Here is a 19,267-nt window from a genome sequence, read left to right as displayed (position 1 = left end):
CATCAATTACAAAATATATATTAATATACATACATTTAATTAATGCATTCGCTTATATACTTTAATACAGTAGCATGTACTTATATATTGTTTTAAATATATTTCTCAAAATCAGCCTCAAAATTATACCCAATTGCATTTGATAATAATGATTAAAATGTCTAAATACACGTCCAGAATAAATAATTATTAAATAACATTTCAATTGACAAATAGTGAACACTGTGTGAAAATTAATTGTATTTATCATTTTATAAAAGAGAACAGAGATGTCATACAGAAAAACATTATTGATACATGTTGCAGATTGAAAGATTTTTTTTATATATATGTTAGTGTATTGTTTTAAGAGGCTTGAGGTCTTTATTTACTTCCATGTAAATTAAACAAACACACTTTACAGTCAGCATAGTTTATTCTAAGTGAAAACACAAGCTGAAGGCACATTATGCTTGAACATTTGAACTGTCCTCAGATTTACAAAGCGCACATATCACATCTGATTTGGCTATCACATTGTGAACATAACCTTAAGGGATCATTTTAAGAAGCTCTAACTTTAACTACATGAATAACCACAGGCACAGTTGTTTTATAACATAAATCTGTTATACTCCTATATTCCCACATGATGATGTGAAGGTAAACAGCACTCAATATTAGCCGTATATTCCCTGACCTGGGTACTTTTATACTCTAAAACTGTTGCATACTACAAGTCACTCTTGATCTCTGGTCTGGTATATATAATATGAAATTTTAACAACTGTCAAAATGTTAAAAGTGGACATTCACTTTATAAAATGTCACCCGCTATATCTTATATTGTGTCACTTTAACCTGAAATATTTTGTTCTTTAGCACTGCAAGTTCTAGTTTTTAGATTTTTGACAACATCTTGAGGTAGGAAAGTAGAAAAACTGTGGAACATAAAAGAATGTGTATCATGTTTAAGGCATGTAGTGATCGATGATCGGCATTTAAGAGACTCCCACATGTGTGTTGAGCTTTAACATCATTAACTGCACTTAGCTGAAGCTAATAAGTAAACATCATATTTGAGTAACCTGGGATTTTGGTGACGCTCCCTTATGATAAAAACACTGTTTAGTTTTTGTACTGTTTGAGTGGATATGCACAGCATGTTGTGTGGTATTCATTAGAGATGAAAGTAAATTCGGTCCGAATCAGAGCAACATTTCTCACAAAATGATTTTCAATGTTATCAATAATTTGTGTTAGAGCAGGGAGAAATTAAATGCAACTTATGGCAATGTAAACAAACATAATTAACAAAGAAAGTATATTAATATACTGTAGGCACTTAAAATAATCGTTAAACCTGGATTACTACCAAATGTCAAAGTGCATGTATTATATGTACCTCTACTGGGTATAAAACACATGTTGTTCTGAAAAGTATTGGTTATTTTTCTGTTACCTAATTTTACTGTGTTTTTTACCCCCCTGAGCACTCAGTATATGACCACATGTAAGGAAACTAAAATAAGATCTTTTACAACGTGAAAAACATGAGAAATATTTGCTGGTAAATTGCACTTTGGAAAAATAACATTATTAAAATTAGGACACTTAACAAAATGCTTTATAAAAAAACATTAGAGTGAAGTCTGTTTTCCCAAAGATTTAGCTCTCCATAAAAACCTAATCTATTCAAAAAAACAAATGATTAAAATTGGTCCATGGGATAAAATAATCCTATTCATCTAATGTTCAAGTAATTGATGTCTTCTCACATTAGTTTGGGTAATTTTTCTCTAAACAAATGAAATACATTCCAGTGATTTGTAGGTCTGCTGTAGGCAGATATTTCGGACCCTGTGTAAATGTGCCCAGTCGTCGCACCAGCGTGATGTCATGAGGGTCAGACTCTGCACATCAATAGGTTTTATCAAGATCATTAATCTGTCTTCCAAACCTTGTTGAGAAATTTGACCACCTCTTCATAGATTATGAACACTATAGCCACATCCATACACACACGGCCTAATCTGGGCACTGTGCCTTTGAAGAATCTAGAGAGAAAAAAAGACATTAAAAATATATAATTAATTGTATAAATATTTTGAGCATTTGCTTTGTGTTCGTTAGACTCACGCGGCTGGTCCCTCGTGTTTCATGATCTTCATGGCACAGTCAACAGTGCTTTTATATTTGTGAGCTTCTAATCCCTGTAAATATCATTATATCACTATTACACGGCATCTAATGATATTATCAAGAATTCTGTATTTTATTACACACCTGCATTCTAGTTTTGATCACATCAAGCGGCGTATTTCCAAACACACTTGCTGCACCCGCAATGGCTCCGAATGTTCCCGTTATGAGAGGGTTAATCGCCTTATTTGGATTATCACCTTGTGAACACAATGAAATTGATCAGTCACAGTTCAGCTCTTATAGTTTATTTTTTAATATTAAAAATAAATAAAATATATGATTTATTTGTAATACACATGTAAAGTTGTGCTCAATTGAGCTCAATGCTTGAAATGACAGTGACTGTGGATCAGTTTCACACCTTTGTACCAGTTTCTCAAAGCGGTCATTACATAGAATCTAATGGCCTGGTTGGAGCCTTGCTTCAGTACAGTAGCCGTCAAACCTTGATATGTTCCCTTGAGTCCTAAAAACAACCAACATAATACAAACATTTTAAACATTTAATTTGTGTATTTTTCTATATATTTGAACAATTTGCACGTATTAAAATTATATTTTTCTATATACTTTGAAAAGATATATTACATTTTTGCAAGGAAAATATATGTTCTTTTCACTGAGAAGTTTCCATTCAAGCACAATAATGGATTTGTGTAGTAAAATGACAGATGACAGTAAAAGTGTTGAATTTTGAATCTTGTTGTGCATGTGTTTCTCCAGCAAGTGGTGCTGCAGTATAACGTTCACCTTGTGTTCTGATTATTTCTCTCACACCGTGGAAAAAGCCTCTGTACTTCGGGTTTGCTGAAGACTGATCGTGGATAAATTTCACCTGAAATTGGAAGAGATACAGACTTGGAGTTTTATTGACACTCATAAACCATACGTTAATGTCAATGTTGATTCAACCAGAGATGTTACATACTGTATATTAGCTTCATTTATACTTTAATACATATTTATCAATGTACTGACAGCAACGAAAGCAGTACAAAGGCTTAGTGTTCACATGTCACCATCGGGTGGTAAATATCCTCTTCCACACCTTTATAGTCTCCATAGGACACACAACGACTATAGCCTCAGCAACACCTGCCCCCAGACCGCAGATCATACCCCGTGTGCTGTCTAACTTCCCAGATTCATCCCTCATCTTGTTACTGAGGAACTCGAACATTCCAAACCTGTAGGAGAGAATTATGTTAGTTTATAGATAACAAACATGTTCCTGACATCTTCTTATTGCTTTGTAGACCTGTACCTATGGATGGTTAGAAAGAGGGGTATATTTATGACAACGGCATGCTCGTGGGATTTATGGCCCGATCTGATTCATTGGGTGGCTGTAATGCCTTCTTCAATTATTCTTAAGCACAACTGTAATATGCCTTTTCCATAAGCATCAAGTGAACTCCGGTTTGTCGTTTTACGTGTGAAAGTGTCTTTCTGCCTACATGGATCAGACTGTGGTGTTTTGTCCCAGTGGGTCAGACAACGCTTACCTCACCGCAGCTTTGGGAATGGATCCATACAGCAGAGAACTTAGACCCCTGTACAGCCCTTTCACCCCATGACCCCGTACCGTCTGCTGCACACAGTCGACTGTACGAGAACCACAGAGAAGAGTCACACGACAGCATTACAAAAACCATCCCTACTGCTGTCATTTAAACTATGAAACAGGATTAGAATCTGAGTCCGTGAGACATTCATAACATGAATCATAAGGAACAGTGGCGAGGTATGAATTATTCAAACATTCATTTAGTTAATGTTCTTGCTATGATCTCATGCAGTCGAGTAAATCATTCATCGGTTCAGAAGGGAAGGTGCCCGGCGTGAACCCTCAGAACGTCTAAACAGATCACAGGTGTACTATTGGCCAACAAACAACCGTGGATGAACAATCAGTGCAGATAAGCGTGTTGTGAAAAAGGGGCCACCATCTAAAGTCCGAAGGCTGATGTGTTCTGATCTCAATGAAGCGCATGGGATTCTGAACCTTGAACTTTAAACCCGAGCAAACTTTAGATGTGCTGATCAATCCAGTGTCTTAACACGCAGTGATTAAATAAAAGTTGAAGTAAAGCTTTCGGAATGATACAGATTCAATGCTTGTGACAAACACTGTTGAGCGTTTTATTTCAGTGAGTCAGTGATGAGTATCAACTTGTGAGGAAACACTCACCGATTCCTTTGTATCGAGGTGGATTGGCCTTTTCATCTAACTGTAGTTGAGTTTTCACATATTCTGTTGGGAATGTGATGCAGATTTCAATGCCTCCAGCAATGCCACCTGAAAAAACACAGATGACTTGTTAAAGTCGAAGGAAACAATGATTTTTGTCTTTTAAATAAAAATAATGGCATGATAATTCTTTCATGTCATATTTTATTCAATTATACATAAACTAGTCAAACTAGTCAACTTGGTTGGAGTTTCGCGACTATGATGGGTTGTGATTATGATTAATAACATGTTCAAGATGCAAACTCATGTTTGACACATTCCACTACGGTAACAGGCAGGTCATGACCTTACAATCAAAAGTGATACTTTGTGTCAAAAGTAGTTTATTTTGTATAAAAGTCCTTCTTTACTTTATAATTCAGTGGTGATGTAACAGGGTGCATAAAGTCTTTTTTGAACGTTTTGAAACTGGAAGAAATGCCTTGGATTTGCATTTTTTTATATATATAAACTAGGTTTAATTGATTTTGACGGTGACATTTTCCATAACAAGCACCACTTAAGATTCCATTTCGGTCATATATACAATAGAATTATGTAGAATATCTACACTTATAATCATCTCTCCAAGTCCTAATAGTGTAATTCTTTGTAAATGACAATTATCTGTCGCCTCCTTAAATGTATGGCTTTAGCACATCTGCAGATGAACCGCCAGCAGTAATGGGGGGGAGTGTCCAACTGCTATTGGTCGGACAAGTTCATTCCACTGGATCCGCCCTTCTCTCTCTCTCTCTAACAGACGGGTGTGACTCAACCCGCTTCTGCTCATTAATTACAGCTCAACTTTGGCATCATGTATACGGTTCTCTTTTGTGCATGTAAACAAGCACAAAGCTACAGGAGCACATTCAAATGCGACTAAAGAAATATGCAGGTGTTCTAAAGTAAAAAAAAAAAACTTTCTATAGCTTTCTATAATGGAATGTCAGTGAATGAGTCACCACTCGCTGGTACTTTATGCTTCGCAACATGCTTTTTTGACAGTTAATACCTCACAATCTGCCCTTTGTGCTCCTCAAAAGAATGTGTGTTGAGGGTGAAAAAACAACTCTATTTTTTGAGTACTCGTTAATGTTTCATTAAGCTTTCGACTAAGATAAGAACACAGATAAAATGGAATTAAATGTTCAAACACATTTCATTTTGATATCCTGTAAAGATCGACATGCACATAACACACAACCTGTTCGACTGGCTTGTTTTACCAAACCACATAAACTGCATTGAGCAAAAGAGGAGGGGTGCATTTGCTGACAACATCCTTCACCATTACGACATCATGAAAACCCAACGGGCACATTCTTCCTAAAGAGTGGCCCGGGTCCACCGGTTCCCCTTCATGTCACATGAAACTACCTGATGTATCAGTAATATTAGGCAAATGTCAGGTCAGAAATGAGTGTTCTTGCTACACAGCAAACACGAATGACACATCTTGTCCTGCTTTACATCCTAAAGTTAAACAAACAGGGCCTTTATGATGCAATCAATGAGCTTGTGTTTGTGCGTCTGTGTGTCTTTTGGTAAGTTATTTCTTTTAGTGGAGCTACTAGTTCATTCACTGAGGCCGAGTGTGACTACACACGTTTATTTAATCATAAAATCACTTTATTGATCATAGATAATGAATTACGCCTGACTGTAAAGTTTTATCCCTGAAGGCTGAGCACAATCACGTCCTAAATGTGATCTAAAATGAATGACGTCTACCACACGCTACAGCCACAGACCCACAATGATCTACACATAAACTTCATTCTTTGTTATTGTGTTAATCTATATATGCCACACTTCAGATGCTATAGATCATCTATAGATGCATGCATTCATACTGTACAGTATTTCAATCATACATCACATCACCAAGCAATTATTGAGACCAGCACAGGAATCATGTGCACATAATTAGATATGAATGAAATCATTATGAGCTTCCCATTAAACTCACAGTGCTGTGACTCAAACCCGAGCCCAGGCAAGACATTAATCCCACAAATGCAAGACAGTACAATACATATTTTAGTATAGCTAGGCCAAAGAATGCTGAAGGAATGTAATAAGACTGCATTTCAAAATTGAGAAGCAACCAGAAATCAAATATGGATCTTTGAGAAATTTTACTCGAATAACTCCTTTAGGATGCTTAAGGACTATGTTTTGTAAATGTTCTTGGCCGACCGATTAACATATATTTTACCCCCCTAAAAATACCATGGTTAAACTGGTTATTGTGGTGAGACCATATTAAAGCTGTGGTTACAATGGTTGTGCCTTTCTGAAAATTAACAATGGTCTCATTATAGTAAAAGTATAGTCAACATGCTTTTTTGGCAGATTGATTACCTTTTGTATAACCACAGCTACTGTAACAAAACTAAAGTTCATAGGAGTTAACCATGGATTTACTGAAGCAACCATGTTTTTGTTTGTTTTATTTGTAGTCAAAACATGGACGAATGTGGGTTATAAGGGAATACAAATAACATACTATTGTTACTATAGTTCAACCATGTCAAATAACCAAATTAAAAAGAAAAACAAGATTTCAGTGAATTTCAGTTGCATTCCTTCTGAATTTAAATAAAAAAGACATTTAAGAGAAATTGATTAATAACGTGTTCAAGATGCAAACTCGTGTTTGACACATTCCACTACAATATCAGGCAGGTCATGACCTTACAATCAAAAGTGATACATTGTATCAAAAGTTGCTTACTTTGTATCAAAGTCGTTTTTTACTTTGTCATTCAGTAGTGATGTAACAGGGTGCATAAAACACACCAGCATTAACACAGACACGCACACACTGAATACTCGCCTGTGGTGTGATGCTGATTTGCTGTCCTGTGGGGGATCAATGGGGTAAATTACTGTAAACAGTGTGCATGACCGTGCAAAAACTGTACAGCACAGTTCTCACTGGCTGCGATCTGGAGTCAGTCATCGTTCAACACGAAACTTTTACTCATTCATGAATATTAAGCGCTAAAAGACACTTACCGGCTAAAATAGCTTTTCCAGGGTGGGTGAGTTTGGCGCTCCCCGCGGGGGCAGCGGCGGATAAACAGCGGGGTCTGTGGAAAGGACTCACAAAACTCGGGTTCACTGACATGTTCCTGGTTTTAATAAAATCCGCAGAGAGAAAGACGCGAGTCCTCCAAAGCAGAAACACTGCGAACGGGGCTCATAAGTGACGTGACGGGCTTTCTGAGGGGATTTGCTATCTTTTGACAGCACAAAGTTTTCCTGCTCTCTGTCAGAGGGGCAGGAGGGCTGAGGGTATTTTTTAAGGAGGGGCGAGTCTCTGATCTAGCGCCATATTTCTGACAAACACAACAGCGCTGTTAAGGTGGAACGAGATCACGGGCTCGAGTTTCGAATTGCAAGTTTAAATGACATGATTGATTATTATTTTACATTTAATCATTTTACTAATAGTTTATTGATTTATTTAATGCATTTAAAACTATTATGAATAATATTAATAACAAATGATGATACGTAGTATTTGTAATTTCCCTAGATTCCTAAAACATACAATACATTTATATATATTTACCATTTATCACTTATTTGCTTATATTAATAACAAATAACGATGTGTATTATTATTTTACTATTATTTTATTGATTTAATTAATACATTTAGAACTATTATGAACAATATTAATAACAAATGATGATACGCAGTATCTGTAATTTACTTAGATATTCCTAAAACATACAATACATTTATATATATTTACCATTTATTACTTATTTGCTTATATTAATAACAAATAACGATGTGTATTGTTATTTTACTATTATTTTATTGATTTAATTAATACATTTAGAACTATTATGAACAATATTAATAACAAATGATGATACGCAGTATCTGTAATTTACCTAGATAGTCCTAAAAAATACAATAAATTTGTGTATATTTACCATTTATTTACTTATATTAATAACATATAACGATGTGTATTATTTATATTTATATGATTTCTTAAAAACATTCCAAGAAAGCATATATATTTATATTAGAATTAATTCAGCTTTGTGCCAATACCGGTATGTGCCGGAATAGATGATTTTTTAAAATGCAGCCAGAGCTACAAATAATGTGTTTTTTGGTTTTCGCTGAGATGAAGACAAGGACTTCTGCTGGTATCAATGGGGTAAAGATGATGTCTTGAGAAGAGGCCTAAACCTAAACTGAGAATAGTTTTATTTGCTTGACATAACATTTATTATCATTCAAATAAATGTACAAAATGTTGAAGATAATGTACAAACATTAAAATAGTTATTATAACCATTAAATCATGTAAATTAAAGCTGTATTTGAATGTAAGTTTTGCTTAAAGGAAGAAGAAACCATAATCTTCAGACTTGTTAATTGACTAAGGACATTTATTTTGAAATCTAAATCCGAACCTGACGCCAGTGGGCATGCGCAGTATGTCTCCTTCACTTTGTCCTGCAGTAGTTAGGAGTCAAATCTGAAATACAGTAAACTCTAAAGCTTTTGCTTTCTCACATCATCATCTTCTCTCGATCACAACAACAGCATCATCGGTATGCCTTTATCCTTTATTATTCTAACCAGCGCTTCAAACAATACAGAGTTAAATATTTGCTATACTTGTTGTTTGGGGTTGCATGTGGTGGTTGTTAATGGCAGCACAATCAGCTCCTTCAATACTTATGTTAACCAACAATTTCCGCGTAAAAAGATTTGAAACCATTTATTCAAAACCAGCTTTATGGTTCTGTGCTGTTAACAACTTTAAATAATATATTACGTTTTTTTATTGTCTGTATACCATAAGTTTTTCTGCATGTGAATGAGTCTTAAAGGCTTTACCTTCATTCATGATTAGATTATCAATCACACGCCCCCTCACGGTCAAACATGACAGTGCATCTGTGTTTGCCACCCTTTATAGGGTTAGTGAGGCACTGATTCTGATCTTGGTTATTTAAAGGGGTCATTTAAACGAATATTATTGTTTGCTTTAGATGTAATACAATGTTTTACAATGTTGAATACCCCAAAAATTGTCCTTGTATGTTTGTGTTAGACACAATGGCTGTTCCTCCTGCATACTCTGATCTGGGCAAAGCAGCCAAAGACATTTTCAACAAGGGTTACGGTAAGTACGTTGTCTTGTACTATAAATCATACTTTCTAAAGAAATTTGCGTTGTTTTACAGCATACTTTTCTGTTGGCAGGTTTTGGCATTGTGAAGTTAGACCTCAAGACGAAAGCTCAGAATGGAGTTGTGAGTTCAATTCTTTTTAGAGATGGGTTTGGTGTGGAAACTACAACAGTGATGCAGCTTCTTGGGAAATTACTTTAGATGGTACGATTATAGTAAGAGTGACAGCGTTTGTGGGCAGCGTTTACCATCAGGACCCAACTGTGTCTGTGATCGACACACACACATCTTTGACCTTACTGTGCGAGCTTGTGTGAACTTTTTATCTGTGAGGTGGGTTATTTACGGTGTGTGTGAATTTTGTTCACATGAACACTTCACATGCGTAACACACAGTACCCCCTCATCCGTTCTGTGGGTTCTGTGCTTAATATCATTCATTTACACCACAGATCATATCTGTCATACAGTCATGTCATGTCACCATACTCTTCTGTTTTCTTAATCTTTTAGATAGAAGTTCTTGTGTTTAAAAATATTATGTTAGTTTTATTTTATAGCTGATTTTAAACATCTGTAACATGTCCGCCCACAAACCATTTTATACCAATGGGCAATTTCGTGAAAATGTCAACCAAATTTAGTTTTTACCAGCGATTTTTATTATGGTAACAACACAGATTTGAACATTTGGTGGAGTCAGATACCCATTTGAGAACGCTCTTCAAATTTGTAAAGCATTTGTTTTATTTTTAGAGCATGTTTTTTTCATAGTCAGGTATGTGGCATTTTCAGGATTGTCACATCCGTAACGCTACATGATCCTCATAAATGGGCACATCAAAATGAATATAAAGTAACTATTTCATGTTCTATAAAGAGGGATCCCTTCTCCATTCATTTGGGTATTATTGCTTCAGGATTGTGCATTTTATCTTACATAAATCCTACAAAGGTTATCGTCTCCCAAAAAAGTGTAATTTTTTTGTCAAATCCGTAATGCATGTGTTTTTTTTTGTTATATATAATTATTTTTCATAGACTGACATACACTCACCTATAGGATTTTTAGGAACCCCTGTTCAATTTCTCATTAATGCATTTATGGTGGTGGTGTAATGGTGTGGGGGATGTTTTCTTGGCACAATTTAGGCCCCTTAGTGCCAATTGGGCATCGTTTAAATGCCACGGCCTACCTGAGCATTGTTTCTGACCATGTCCATCCCTTCATGACCACCATGTATCCATCCTCTGATGGCTACTTCCAGCAGGATAATGCACCATGTCACAAAGCTCCAATCATTTCAAATTGGTTTCTTGAACATGACAATGAGTTCACTGTACTAAAATGGCCCCCACAGTCACCAGATCTCAACCCAATAGAGCATCTTTGGGATGTGGTGGAACGGGAGCTTCGTGCATCCCACAAATCTCCATCAACTGCAAGATGCTATCCTATCAATATGGGCCAACATTTCTAAAGAATGCTTTCAGTACCTTGTTGAATCAATGCCACGTAGAATTAAGGCAGTTCTGAAGGCGAAAGGGGTTCAAACACAGTATTAGTATGGTGTTCCTAATAATCCTTTAGGTGAGTGTATTTTGATGTTTAGACTCTATCAACAAGGGTTCAGTAAAATATAAACAGATGGTTCAATATAATCGTAACAAATTCATTCTCTTGAGCAATTTTATGTCACGTCCATAACCCAGGAATTAGCCCAATATAAATTAAAATATCACCACAAGTGGTTGATGTATCAAATGGTTAGAAAAATAAATGAAAATGATGATTTATGTGAATGTGAAATGGCTGCAAATCTATAGTGTTTTGTCCAATTTTGCAACAAAACGTACAGTTCACAGGAATGAATGAATTCAGATATCAAGACATAATAAACATTTTGTTGGCCGAAATACTTTCTTATTTCTCATATTTGGTAATGCTGTTATAATCGCTGATTTAACATTATAAATACGTATATTTTCTTTTTCTAATAAATTGTAATTGACCTTCAGGAGATCAACACATCTGGATCCACCAACACTGACACAGGAAAAGCTGGTGGGACTTTGGAGACCAAGTATAAGATGAAAGATCTTGGTCTGAGCTTGAACCAGAAGTGGAACACTGATAACATGCTGACCACAGAGATCTCTGTGGAAGATCAGGTCTGTAGATGAAGCTCTCCTCTTCACCTGTCTGTCTGTCACACACGCTGGCCTGCAGAAGCATTCCTGTCAATCATCTGTCTTCTGTTTCCTCAGCTCGCACAGGGTTTAAAAGTGGGATTGGAGACGTCTTTTGTACCGAACACAGGGTGAAGTGCTTTTACAATATGTCTTATGGTTGTGTTTTTATTTTTATTCCTTTACTTTAGAACAAAATCCATGTTAAATGAATGCATACTTTAACACAATTTTTTTTCAGAAAGAAGAGCGGTAAGCTGAAGAACAGCTACAAGCGCGAGTTCATCAACCTGAGCTGTGACGTGGATTTCGAGGGCCCGGTCGTGCACTCCGCCGCAGTTCTGGGCTTTGAAGGGTGGCTACTTGGATACCAGATGGCATTTGACACAGCCAAGTCCAACCTCGTGCTGAATAACTTTGCTCTGGGGTACAAGACCGGAGACTTCCAGCTTCACACCAACGTGTGAGTATCAAAAAAGTGACACCGATGTGAATTTTTCAGTAACCAAAAATCATATCCAGAGAATATACACACCTATATATGTGTAAAAACATTTAGGTTATATAAATTCGATTGAATCTTGGCATATATCATATATAATACAAAAGATTCTATATTTGATGAAAACAATATTTTTTATGATGTTTATTATCTGTCACTTCTGCTAATCAAGTGTTTCATGTGTCTATCAGTAATGATGGAGCCGAGTTTGGAGGTTCGGTCTATCAGAAAGTGAACGATCGACTGGAGATGGCCATCACTTTGGCTTGGACCGCCACCAGCAACAACACACGCTTCGGAGTGGCTGCAAAGTACCAGTTAGATGCAGGCGCCTCTGTGTCTGTAAGTTCAGGAGTTTAACACATGCATGCATCATGTTTTAAAGGAAGAGTTTACCCAAATATAAACATCGTCTCATATTTACTCAACCACATACCATCTCATATATATCTGGGATGGCATAAGGGAGAGTCATTTTTAAGGTACATTTTATTTTAAATGTTTGCAGGTTGCAGTAGGCTTTAGATCTTGTATTACTTGACTGTCTATAACTGTTTATTTTCTCAAAACAGGCCAAGGTGAACAACAACAGTCTGATAGGAGTGGGTTACTCTCAGAGTCTAAGACCCGGTAATCGTCTCAGTTTTCAGCCTTTAATCTTTGTGTTTGATCATTGTCCTTCCTTTTTGTTTCTGTTGTTCGTATACTGAGCACAGTATGTAAATCTTTACATGCATGTAATAACTGGATGACCACTTACATTAGCTAAAAATACACCATGAACAACCACATGCACTATTATATGACCACAAAAGAACATCCATTACTACACTTCCGTTGCAAACATGTCCAATGTTTTATAGCCGTTAATCTCTATGCAACTTTAAATGTCTTCTCACTGTCATTGTGCAGGAGTCAAACTCACTCTGTCAGCTCTCATCGACGGGAAGAGCTTTAACACCGGCGGACACAAAGTCGGACTGGGCTTTGAGCTGGAAGCGTAGCTGCGCTTCCACACCCTTCACCCAATCCTGGAATAATTGAACACCCCATCACACTCTAACACTCGATGACTAAGAACTCTTAGCATGTTGATGATTGCCTGTAAGGCACTTAAGGATCTGATTCCGGCCAAGCAAAAGATCTGCCCTTCTAAGGGAAATATTTGTCGTCTAATTGATTATGTAAGGATGTTTGATACAAAAATCAAATGAGGGCTGTATTTGTGCAGAGCACCTGGGGTAAACCAAAATACACAAGTAGTGATAGATTTGCAAGCACTGTGCGTATACTACGTATTAGACATATTTGAAGGCTTTTTTGCCGCGTGAGTGTGCGTGAGAGAAGTTTAGTAGATGCATGGCAGTTGCTTGTGGTTTTTTCTCAGAGAGAGCTGGGCGACACACTTGAAGAGCTTAATCTCGTGTTATAGTCACAGGAAACCGAACAAACTATGTGTAATTATAGAGTATGCACACTTCCTCACACCCTTATTGACCATAAGAGAGCAACATTCTGCACCAAGATCAAACTTCATTTTTAAAGAGAGAATTTACCCCAAAAGGAAAATTCAGACATCATTTATTGGCCATCCTGACTTAAAATATCTTTCTTTGTGTTCCACAGAAGAAATAAAATCATAAAGATTTGTAAAGAAAGTCAAACGAGGTTTCACGTTTTTCAGTTGCTGACGTTCTTCAAAATATCTTCTTTTGTGTTCTGCAGAAGAAAGTCTTACAGGTTTGACATGATGATGAGTAGTTGATGTAAGAATTTTCTTTTTTGAGTGAACGATCCCTTCGCTGTGTGATCACAGACATTGATACGTAAACTGACATCTTGTTCACATGTCGTTCATAAACGGATTCTCTCGTAGTCCGATTGAAATGAATGCCACAGATTATGCAAGAATGGATTTATGAATGATATTCAGATTTACATTCATTCCTTCTGTTTCACCAAAGCACTTACTATGAACACACATTTGACTCTTATCTTTGCTGAAACCTCATTCTGTCCAACTTGAAAGATGAGAGATTCCAATAAATGAAAAAGAAAAAGTTGCGTTGTTTTGTGTTATTTCTCGTGGAACATCATAGATCCACTTCACAGTGCACATTATGAGTGAGAAAATACTTCATGTCATTTGTTTGCATTTTTCAACTATAAAAATCTTGAATGAAATGACCATCATTAAGCCAAAACACAAAGTCTCCCGTCTGAGTCATATTCCATCTGCACAGCAGACTCGGAGGATCAGAGAAGATTCACCTTCGCCACAACCTGCCTGCATCCGCTACGAGAGAACTCCAGCTCGCCCACGATATAATAAGAAAGTTCCTCCGCAAGTCTTTCTACGTGCGAGCGGTCGGGATAAAATCCTTCTCTGGACATCTCGTCTGTAAAACAGTCCATGACGTGGCTTTTCTCTAAAAGCGTGAAGGGTATTAATTCCACTTCTAGAAATATCTGGTGGTACCCGTGCAGGTAGTTGCGCAGCCATGGGGTCAGTTCTTGAGTCAAGCTCAAGGGTCCTGATGCGGAGACGCTGGAGTTGTGAAGGACGAATTTGGTGATGTCATCATGTCCCAGGTTGCCAATGAGAATGTAGATTGCGTTCAAGTATTCGTTGTTGTTTTGGGGTCGAATGACATTGTGCAACATGTCCATCAACTCGCCGGGCATGTGTTCCATTTCATCGAATATGAACAGCGGTATCTTCTCTTCTTCCTCAGCTTGAGTGACCGTCATCGAGATCTGCAAGCTCAGAGCTTTTATACATTGTGGGATATCATCATCGGTTGGGCAATGGTGTAGAACAAAGTATTGCATCACTAACTGGTCGCCAACCACTGAACGGAAATGCTGAGCCAACAAGCGACCGACATGGCTCTTGCCAACCCCCGTAGGTCCATGAAGCGACAAAACCAAAGGTTTATTGTGAACGTAGGTTGACAGGTAATCTTGCAAGTGACCCAGAAGTCTCTCAGTGGCTTCTTGTTGGCCGAACACTTCTCTTTTAAGAGTCTTTTCCAGTCCGTCTAGATCATACTTGAGCACGTGGTCGTCCAGGTTCTCGATGGCATTGTAAATCTGTAGAAAGACAATTACGCACAACAAGTACAGGCATTTCTTGGCTTTGCTGCGCTCTTTTGTCGGTACGGCTCTCAAATTGTTGTTGGGATACAGAACTCGCCCCTTCCGTTTCTTCCGTTTGCGGGGGGAAGATAGGTTACTGTTGATGGGAATATCATCAAACGTGAAAACGTTAGGGCTGGAGGAGCGTGAAGATGCGAAGATCTGGGACGCAGACGTCGTCGCGATCTCCATGCGACGTTTCTTGATGGCCTGGTACTTCTGGCGAATCCGCACCATGGTGCGTACGCTGGAGGAGAACTGGGAAAACGTCACTGTTCCGTTTTCTTTGGTATCTTTCATTGGGTTCTCCGTCAGTCTGTCGGCTAGGACGTGTTCTTCCATCTGTCAGAATGAAAGCAGAAATATGGAGATGAAGCTTTCAGGATGACTTAAATTGAGCATGTTGTTTAAAGTGTCTAAAGGTGGTTAACCAAGAGGGTGGTAATCCAATGAATTTGAAAGAATTTACACTTAAAGAAACTTTTCAGTGTTGCTTCAACCCAGAAATGAACGCCCCAGCATCTTTTTGTGGAGTTAAAAAAAAAAGGAGCAATATTTGATATTTCCAGACACTTTAAACTTAAAACTGTTTACATTGCATTTAGGTTATACATTTTCATCAACAAAAAATTATATAATGGGCTGTCAAATGATTAATCGCATCCAGAATAAAAGTCTGTCTTTCCATAATGTATCTGTGTACTGTACATAAAACACAAACATGAACACAACATATATATATATATTTAGAAAATGTTTACATGTATTTATTTATATTTGCCAAGAATTTAAATTATATGTACATTTTTATTAATGTTAAAATTATATACTTTTTCTAAAATAAATGCGTATGTTTTTATAAATACAAAATTCAAATTCACAGTACACAATCGTGATTATCCATGAGAAAGCCCTATAATATCTTTTATATGTAAAAATACAGAAAATCTTATCAATTAATATCGGTACCATTATGCTCTTAAAAATAAAGTTTTCCAAAAAATTTCTTTACATCGAACAATTTTTTCTTCGATTTTTATCGTCTACAATCATTTTTTCACCGAATATAATTTTTGAAATGATTTTTCCATTGTTTAGCACCTTTCTTTTTAAAAGTATAAAACAAGTCATTTAAGTCTGCCTTGCTGTCCAATTTCTTTGTATATCTATGAAAAAAACCACCACAAGCACATCAACTCACTGTATGAAGAATCCGCTCATAAATGATGAGTCGTACTATGTACACAGTCTGAATCATGCAAGATGAACCTTCTATTTTGAGACGTCACGAAAAAAAACTGAAAGTCATACACAGAGAAGTGTTGTGGTTACATTCATTTCCATTTGAACACTTTAACTCCAGACACATTGACTGACCGAGCAGCTCCTGTAACTATACATACGCAAATGATACACCATTTAAAGCAGTATCATCTGTAATGTAAAACAAAGAAGCTCGGTTCCAACAAAAGGCATGCTTGTATTGTCCAAAAGGTATCTAACGACAAAAGCTGCAGATTCAGATTCCTACGAGACCTCTCGGTTTTCCCAACCACACTGGAACCTTTTCCAGGAAGGAAGAAGTGAAACATCGCATGAAAAAAAGAGTGAACGTTGAAAAAACTCTTGTGTTAAACCCTCTCCAAAAGATCTTTTTGGAGAGCATATTTGAACACGGTTTTCTTCTGCAAACACTTAGCATTCCTCGCATTCTGCTTTTCCTTCATGGATACTTTTGCCAAAGCAGATACGGTTTCCTTCCTGGCCGTTGTTTTCTGGTTCCTCACAACCCTGGAGGGCAATAAAAAAACACTTTCGCACTAAATCATGACTCTGCGTGAGCGGGCTGCAAACTGCACGTTTCCCACTGCTTTGAAATCTCTCAATGGAAGTATCAGATCATGAACAAACTCGCTTTGTCAGGTCTTGGTTCAGCTTTAGGTTGAGACCACTGAGATAGAGGAAGTTTTGAAGTTAAGAAAAGACAGTTCTTTCTGCTGCAGAAGTCAGACATCTAGAAAGACAAATGCAAAGAGAGGGAAAACTATAAAGAGTGGGTATTAAAAAAGGGTTTGCTTACCTTTAGTAAACAGTGTGAAGAACTGCTGATATGAAGGGTTGAAAAATCAAATTCTTCACAAGCTACAGTGTGAGAGAGGAGACGAGAGGGGAGAGAGAGAGAGGTGAGGGGGGTGACTTCCTCACGACTTTAGGCATATTAGCCAGCAACAAGCTCTGCCTCCTTCATGAGCATTCTCGACACCACGCCCACCCTTTCACGTAAAACAAAGTGTGTGTGTGTGTGTGTGACATTAAAAATAGTTTGTTTAACTTTGTTGTATGTCTTGTTGTCCAGAGGATGAAACAGTGTTATTTGTTTTAGCTTGGTTTTGGATTTCAGTGTTCGGTGACAAAATAAAATATAAATAACATAAGAAAGCAAAGATTTCTGCTTATATTTTAGTATGTTATAATAAATGATTACTGCATTTATTGCTGTATATTTTACATATTAGATTTCTATGTTTATTTTTAAGTGTTTTTTGGTTAAAGTTTCAGCAAATTTGTATTATTTATGTATTTTATTTTAATTTATTACATTTTGTTTTAGTTCTGAGTGGCTTAGGTTTTCAAATAATAGACCTATGTTTTATTTTAGTTCAATAAAGATCAATTTTTCTCGTCTCATATTTTGCGTACAGGCACATTTCCTGGGGTTTTCCTGTAAGGAAGTAATGTCATATTCCTGTTAAACAACAGCACAACTCATTTAATCGGAAGATTATTTTTATGCATGCAAACGGCAGAATGTCTTCTATGTGAATCACTCTAGAAAGGGGTTTAGATAAACCAAACGGCCCAGCTGACTAACTCTCACTCATATGGGGTGTTAATGTCACCTGCTGTGTGAAGGCCGCAGTTTATCAGGGTGGAGTTCCAGTCAATAGTTTAGAGTTACTAAGAAAAGAATGATGCGTGTTTGAAGGGTTTCAGATAAAATATGCAAATATAGCAACGTTATGTGGAACCAGTTGTTGCACAACGAAACAACACAGATTAGACTGTGCTAGATGTTTTTATGGAAATGTTTGTGGGTTAACAATGTATCTGTTTTTAAAAAGTGTATTGTTGCTTATTTACTTGGTTCTCAAGACCCCAACAAATAAAAACGTTGAAAGTTTTAAGGATGGATTTTGACTTTAAAATGTTGGGGCATATGAGTACTGACTCTGTTTAACTTAATGTCTTTTGATATTTGTTCGCAGTTTTATAATTAACTAGCTTGTAGAATAACACATTTCGTGGACAGTAAATTCTGCTGTGTGCTATGATGCATTATTACAAATAAAAAGTGGTACTTTTAGTTCCCTATTGAAGTGAAATAACGATACACGATTATATAATCTTACTATTATTTTCTACAATAATGCAGTATTCGTTGAGATGCCAAAACATATGTCACCCTGGATCACAAAACCAGTCTTGAGGAGCACGAGTTTAGTAAAAGACAAAAATATTTTATGTGGGTCAAAATTATAGATTTTTCTTTTATACCAAAAATCCTTAGGTTATTAATTAAAGATCATGTTCCATGAAGATATTTTGTCAATTTTCTACCTTAAATATATCAAAACTTTATTTTTGTGAGTGGATGGCCTGCCACAGTGCCTCTGATTAACAACTTCAAACGCCATTTTCTCAATATAATTATCATTATTTTTGCACTCTCAGATTCTTGAGTTTTAAACAACTGTATCTCAATATCAGATATGGTCATATTTTAACAACCCATAAATCATTAGAAAGCTTATTTACTCATCTTTCCAATTTTGTAAAAATCTCAA

General features: G+C 36.6%; 3 protein-coding genes across 4 annotated transcripts; 1 reads left to right on the top strand and 2 right to left on the bottom strand.

Moving 5' to 3' along the window:
- Positions 1-218: 218 nt before the first annotated feature.
- On the bottom strand, positions 219-7,716 carry slc25a1b (slc25a1 solute carrier family 25 member 1b). Its single transcript, XM_056735960.1, has 9 exons — positions 7,442-7,716; positions 4,376-4,483; positions 3,690-3,789; positions 3,233-3,371; positions 2,935-3,019; positions 2,546-2,650; positions 2,266-2,381; positions 2,119-2,192; positions 219-2,036 (listed from the first exon to the last, which is right to left on the bottom strand). The coding sequence occupies exons 1-9, from the start codon at positions 7,551-7,553 to the stop codon at positions 1,922-1,924; spliced, it is 954 nt and encodes a 317-aa protein (XP_056591938.1). The 5' UTR covers positions 7,554-7,716; the 3' UTR covers positions 219-1,921.
- Positions 7,717-8,859: 1,143 nt separating this feature from the next.
- On the top strand, positions 8,860-14,348 carry zgc:56235 (Voltage-dependent anion-selective channel protein 2-like). Its single transcript, XM_056736730.1, has 9 exons — positions 8,860-9,007; positions 9,514-9,585; positions 9,666-9,715; positions 11,612-11,764; positions 11,861-11,913; positions 12,024-12,245; positions 12,476-12,626; positions 12,857-12,914; positions 13,197-14,348. The coding sequence occupies exons 2-9, from the start codon at positions 9,519-9,521 to the stop codon at positions 13,286-13,288; spliced, it is 846 nt and encodes a 281-aa protein (XP_056592708.1). The 5' UTR covers positions 8,860-9,007; positions 9,514-9,518; the 3' UTR covers positions 13,289-14,348.
- On the bottom strand, positions 13,849-17,619 carry tor4aa (torsin family 4, member Aa). Of its 2 annotated transcripts, none has more exons than XM_056736729.1 (2): positions 17,503-17,619; positions 13,849-15,764 (listed from the first exon to the last, which is right to left on the bottom strand). In XM_056736729.1, the coding sequence occupies exon 2, from the start codon at positions 15,762-15,764 to the stop codon at positions 14,541-14,543; it is 1,224 nt and encodes a 407-aa protein (XP_056592707.1). In that variant the 5' UTR covers positions 17,503-17,619; the 3' UTR covers positions 13,849-14,540. The 2 variants fall into 2 exon arrangements, with proteins under 2 accessions (XP_056592707.1, XP_056592706.1); XM_056736728.1 differs by lacking the exon at positions 17,503-17,619 and adding an exon at positions 16,624-16,877.
- Positions 17,620-19,267: the final 1,648 nt, after the last annotated feature.

This window comes from Triplophysa dalaica, chromosome 22, assembly GCF_015846415.1.
Source record: "Triplophysa dalaica isolate WHDGS20190420 chromosome 22, ASM1584641v1, whole genome shotgun sequence".
NCBI lineage: Eukaryota > Metazoa > Chordata > Actinopteri > Cypriniformes > Nemacheilidae > Triplophysa > Triplophysa dalaica.
The sequence above is the reverse complement of the archived record's forward strand: the minus strand, read 5'-3'. Positions and strand labels throughout refer to the sequence as shown.

Excerpts from the sequence above, each read along its gene's own strand:
- slc25a1b (XM_056735960.1), bottom strand. The coding sequence starts at position 7,553 with ATGTCAGTGAACCCGAGTTTTGTGAGTCCTTTCCACAGACCCCGCTGT. Across the intron at positions 2,382-2,545 it reads TTTGAGAAACTGGTACAAAG|GTGATAATCCAAATAAGGCG; the intron begins GTGTGAAACTGA and ends TGTGTTCACAAG. Across the intron at positions 2,193-2,265 it reads TGATCAAAACTAGAATGCAG|GGATTAGAAGCTCACAAATA; the intron begins GTGTGTAATAAA and ends TGATATTTACAG.
- zgc:56235 (XM_056736730.1), top strand. The coding sequence starts at position 9,519 with ATGGCTGTTCCTCCTGCATACTCTGATCTGGGCAAAGCAGCCAAAGAC. Across the intron at positions 11,914-12,023 it reads TCTTTTGTACCGAACACAGG|AAAGAAGAGCGGTAAGCTGA; the intron begins GTGAAGTGCTTT and ends ATTTTTTTTCAG. Across the intron at positions 12,627-12,856 it reads ATGCAGGCGCCTCTGTGTCT|GCCAAGGTGAACAACAACAG; the intron begins GTAAGTTCAGGA and ends TTCTCAAAACAG.
- tor4aa (XM_056736728.1), bottom strand. The coding sequence starts at position 16,680 with ATGATTCAGACTGTGTACATAGTACGACTCATCATTTATGAGCGGATT. Across the intron at positions 15,765-16,623 it reads ATGAGCGGATTCTTCATACA|ATGGAAGAACACGTCCTAGC; the intron begins GTGAGTTGATGT and ends TCATTCTGACAG.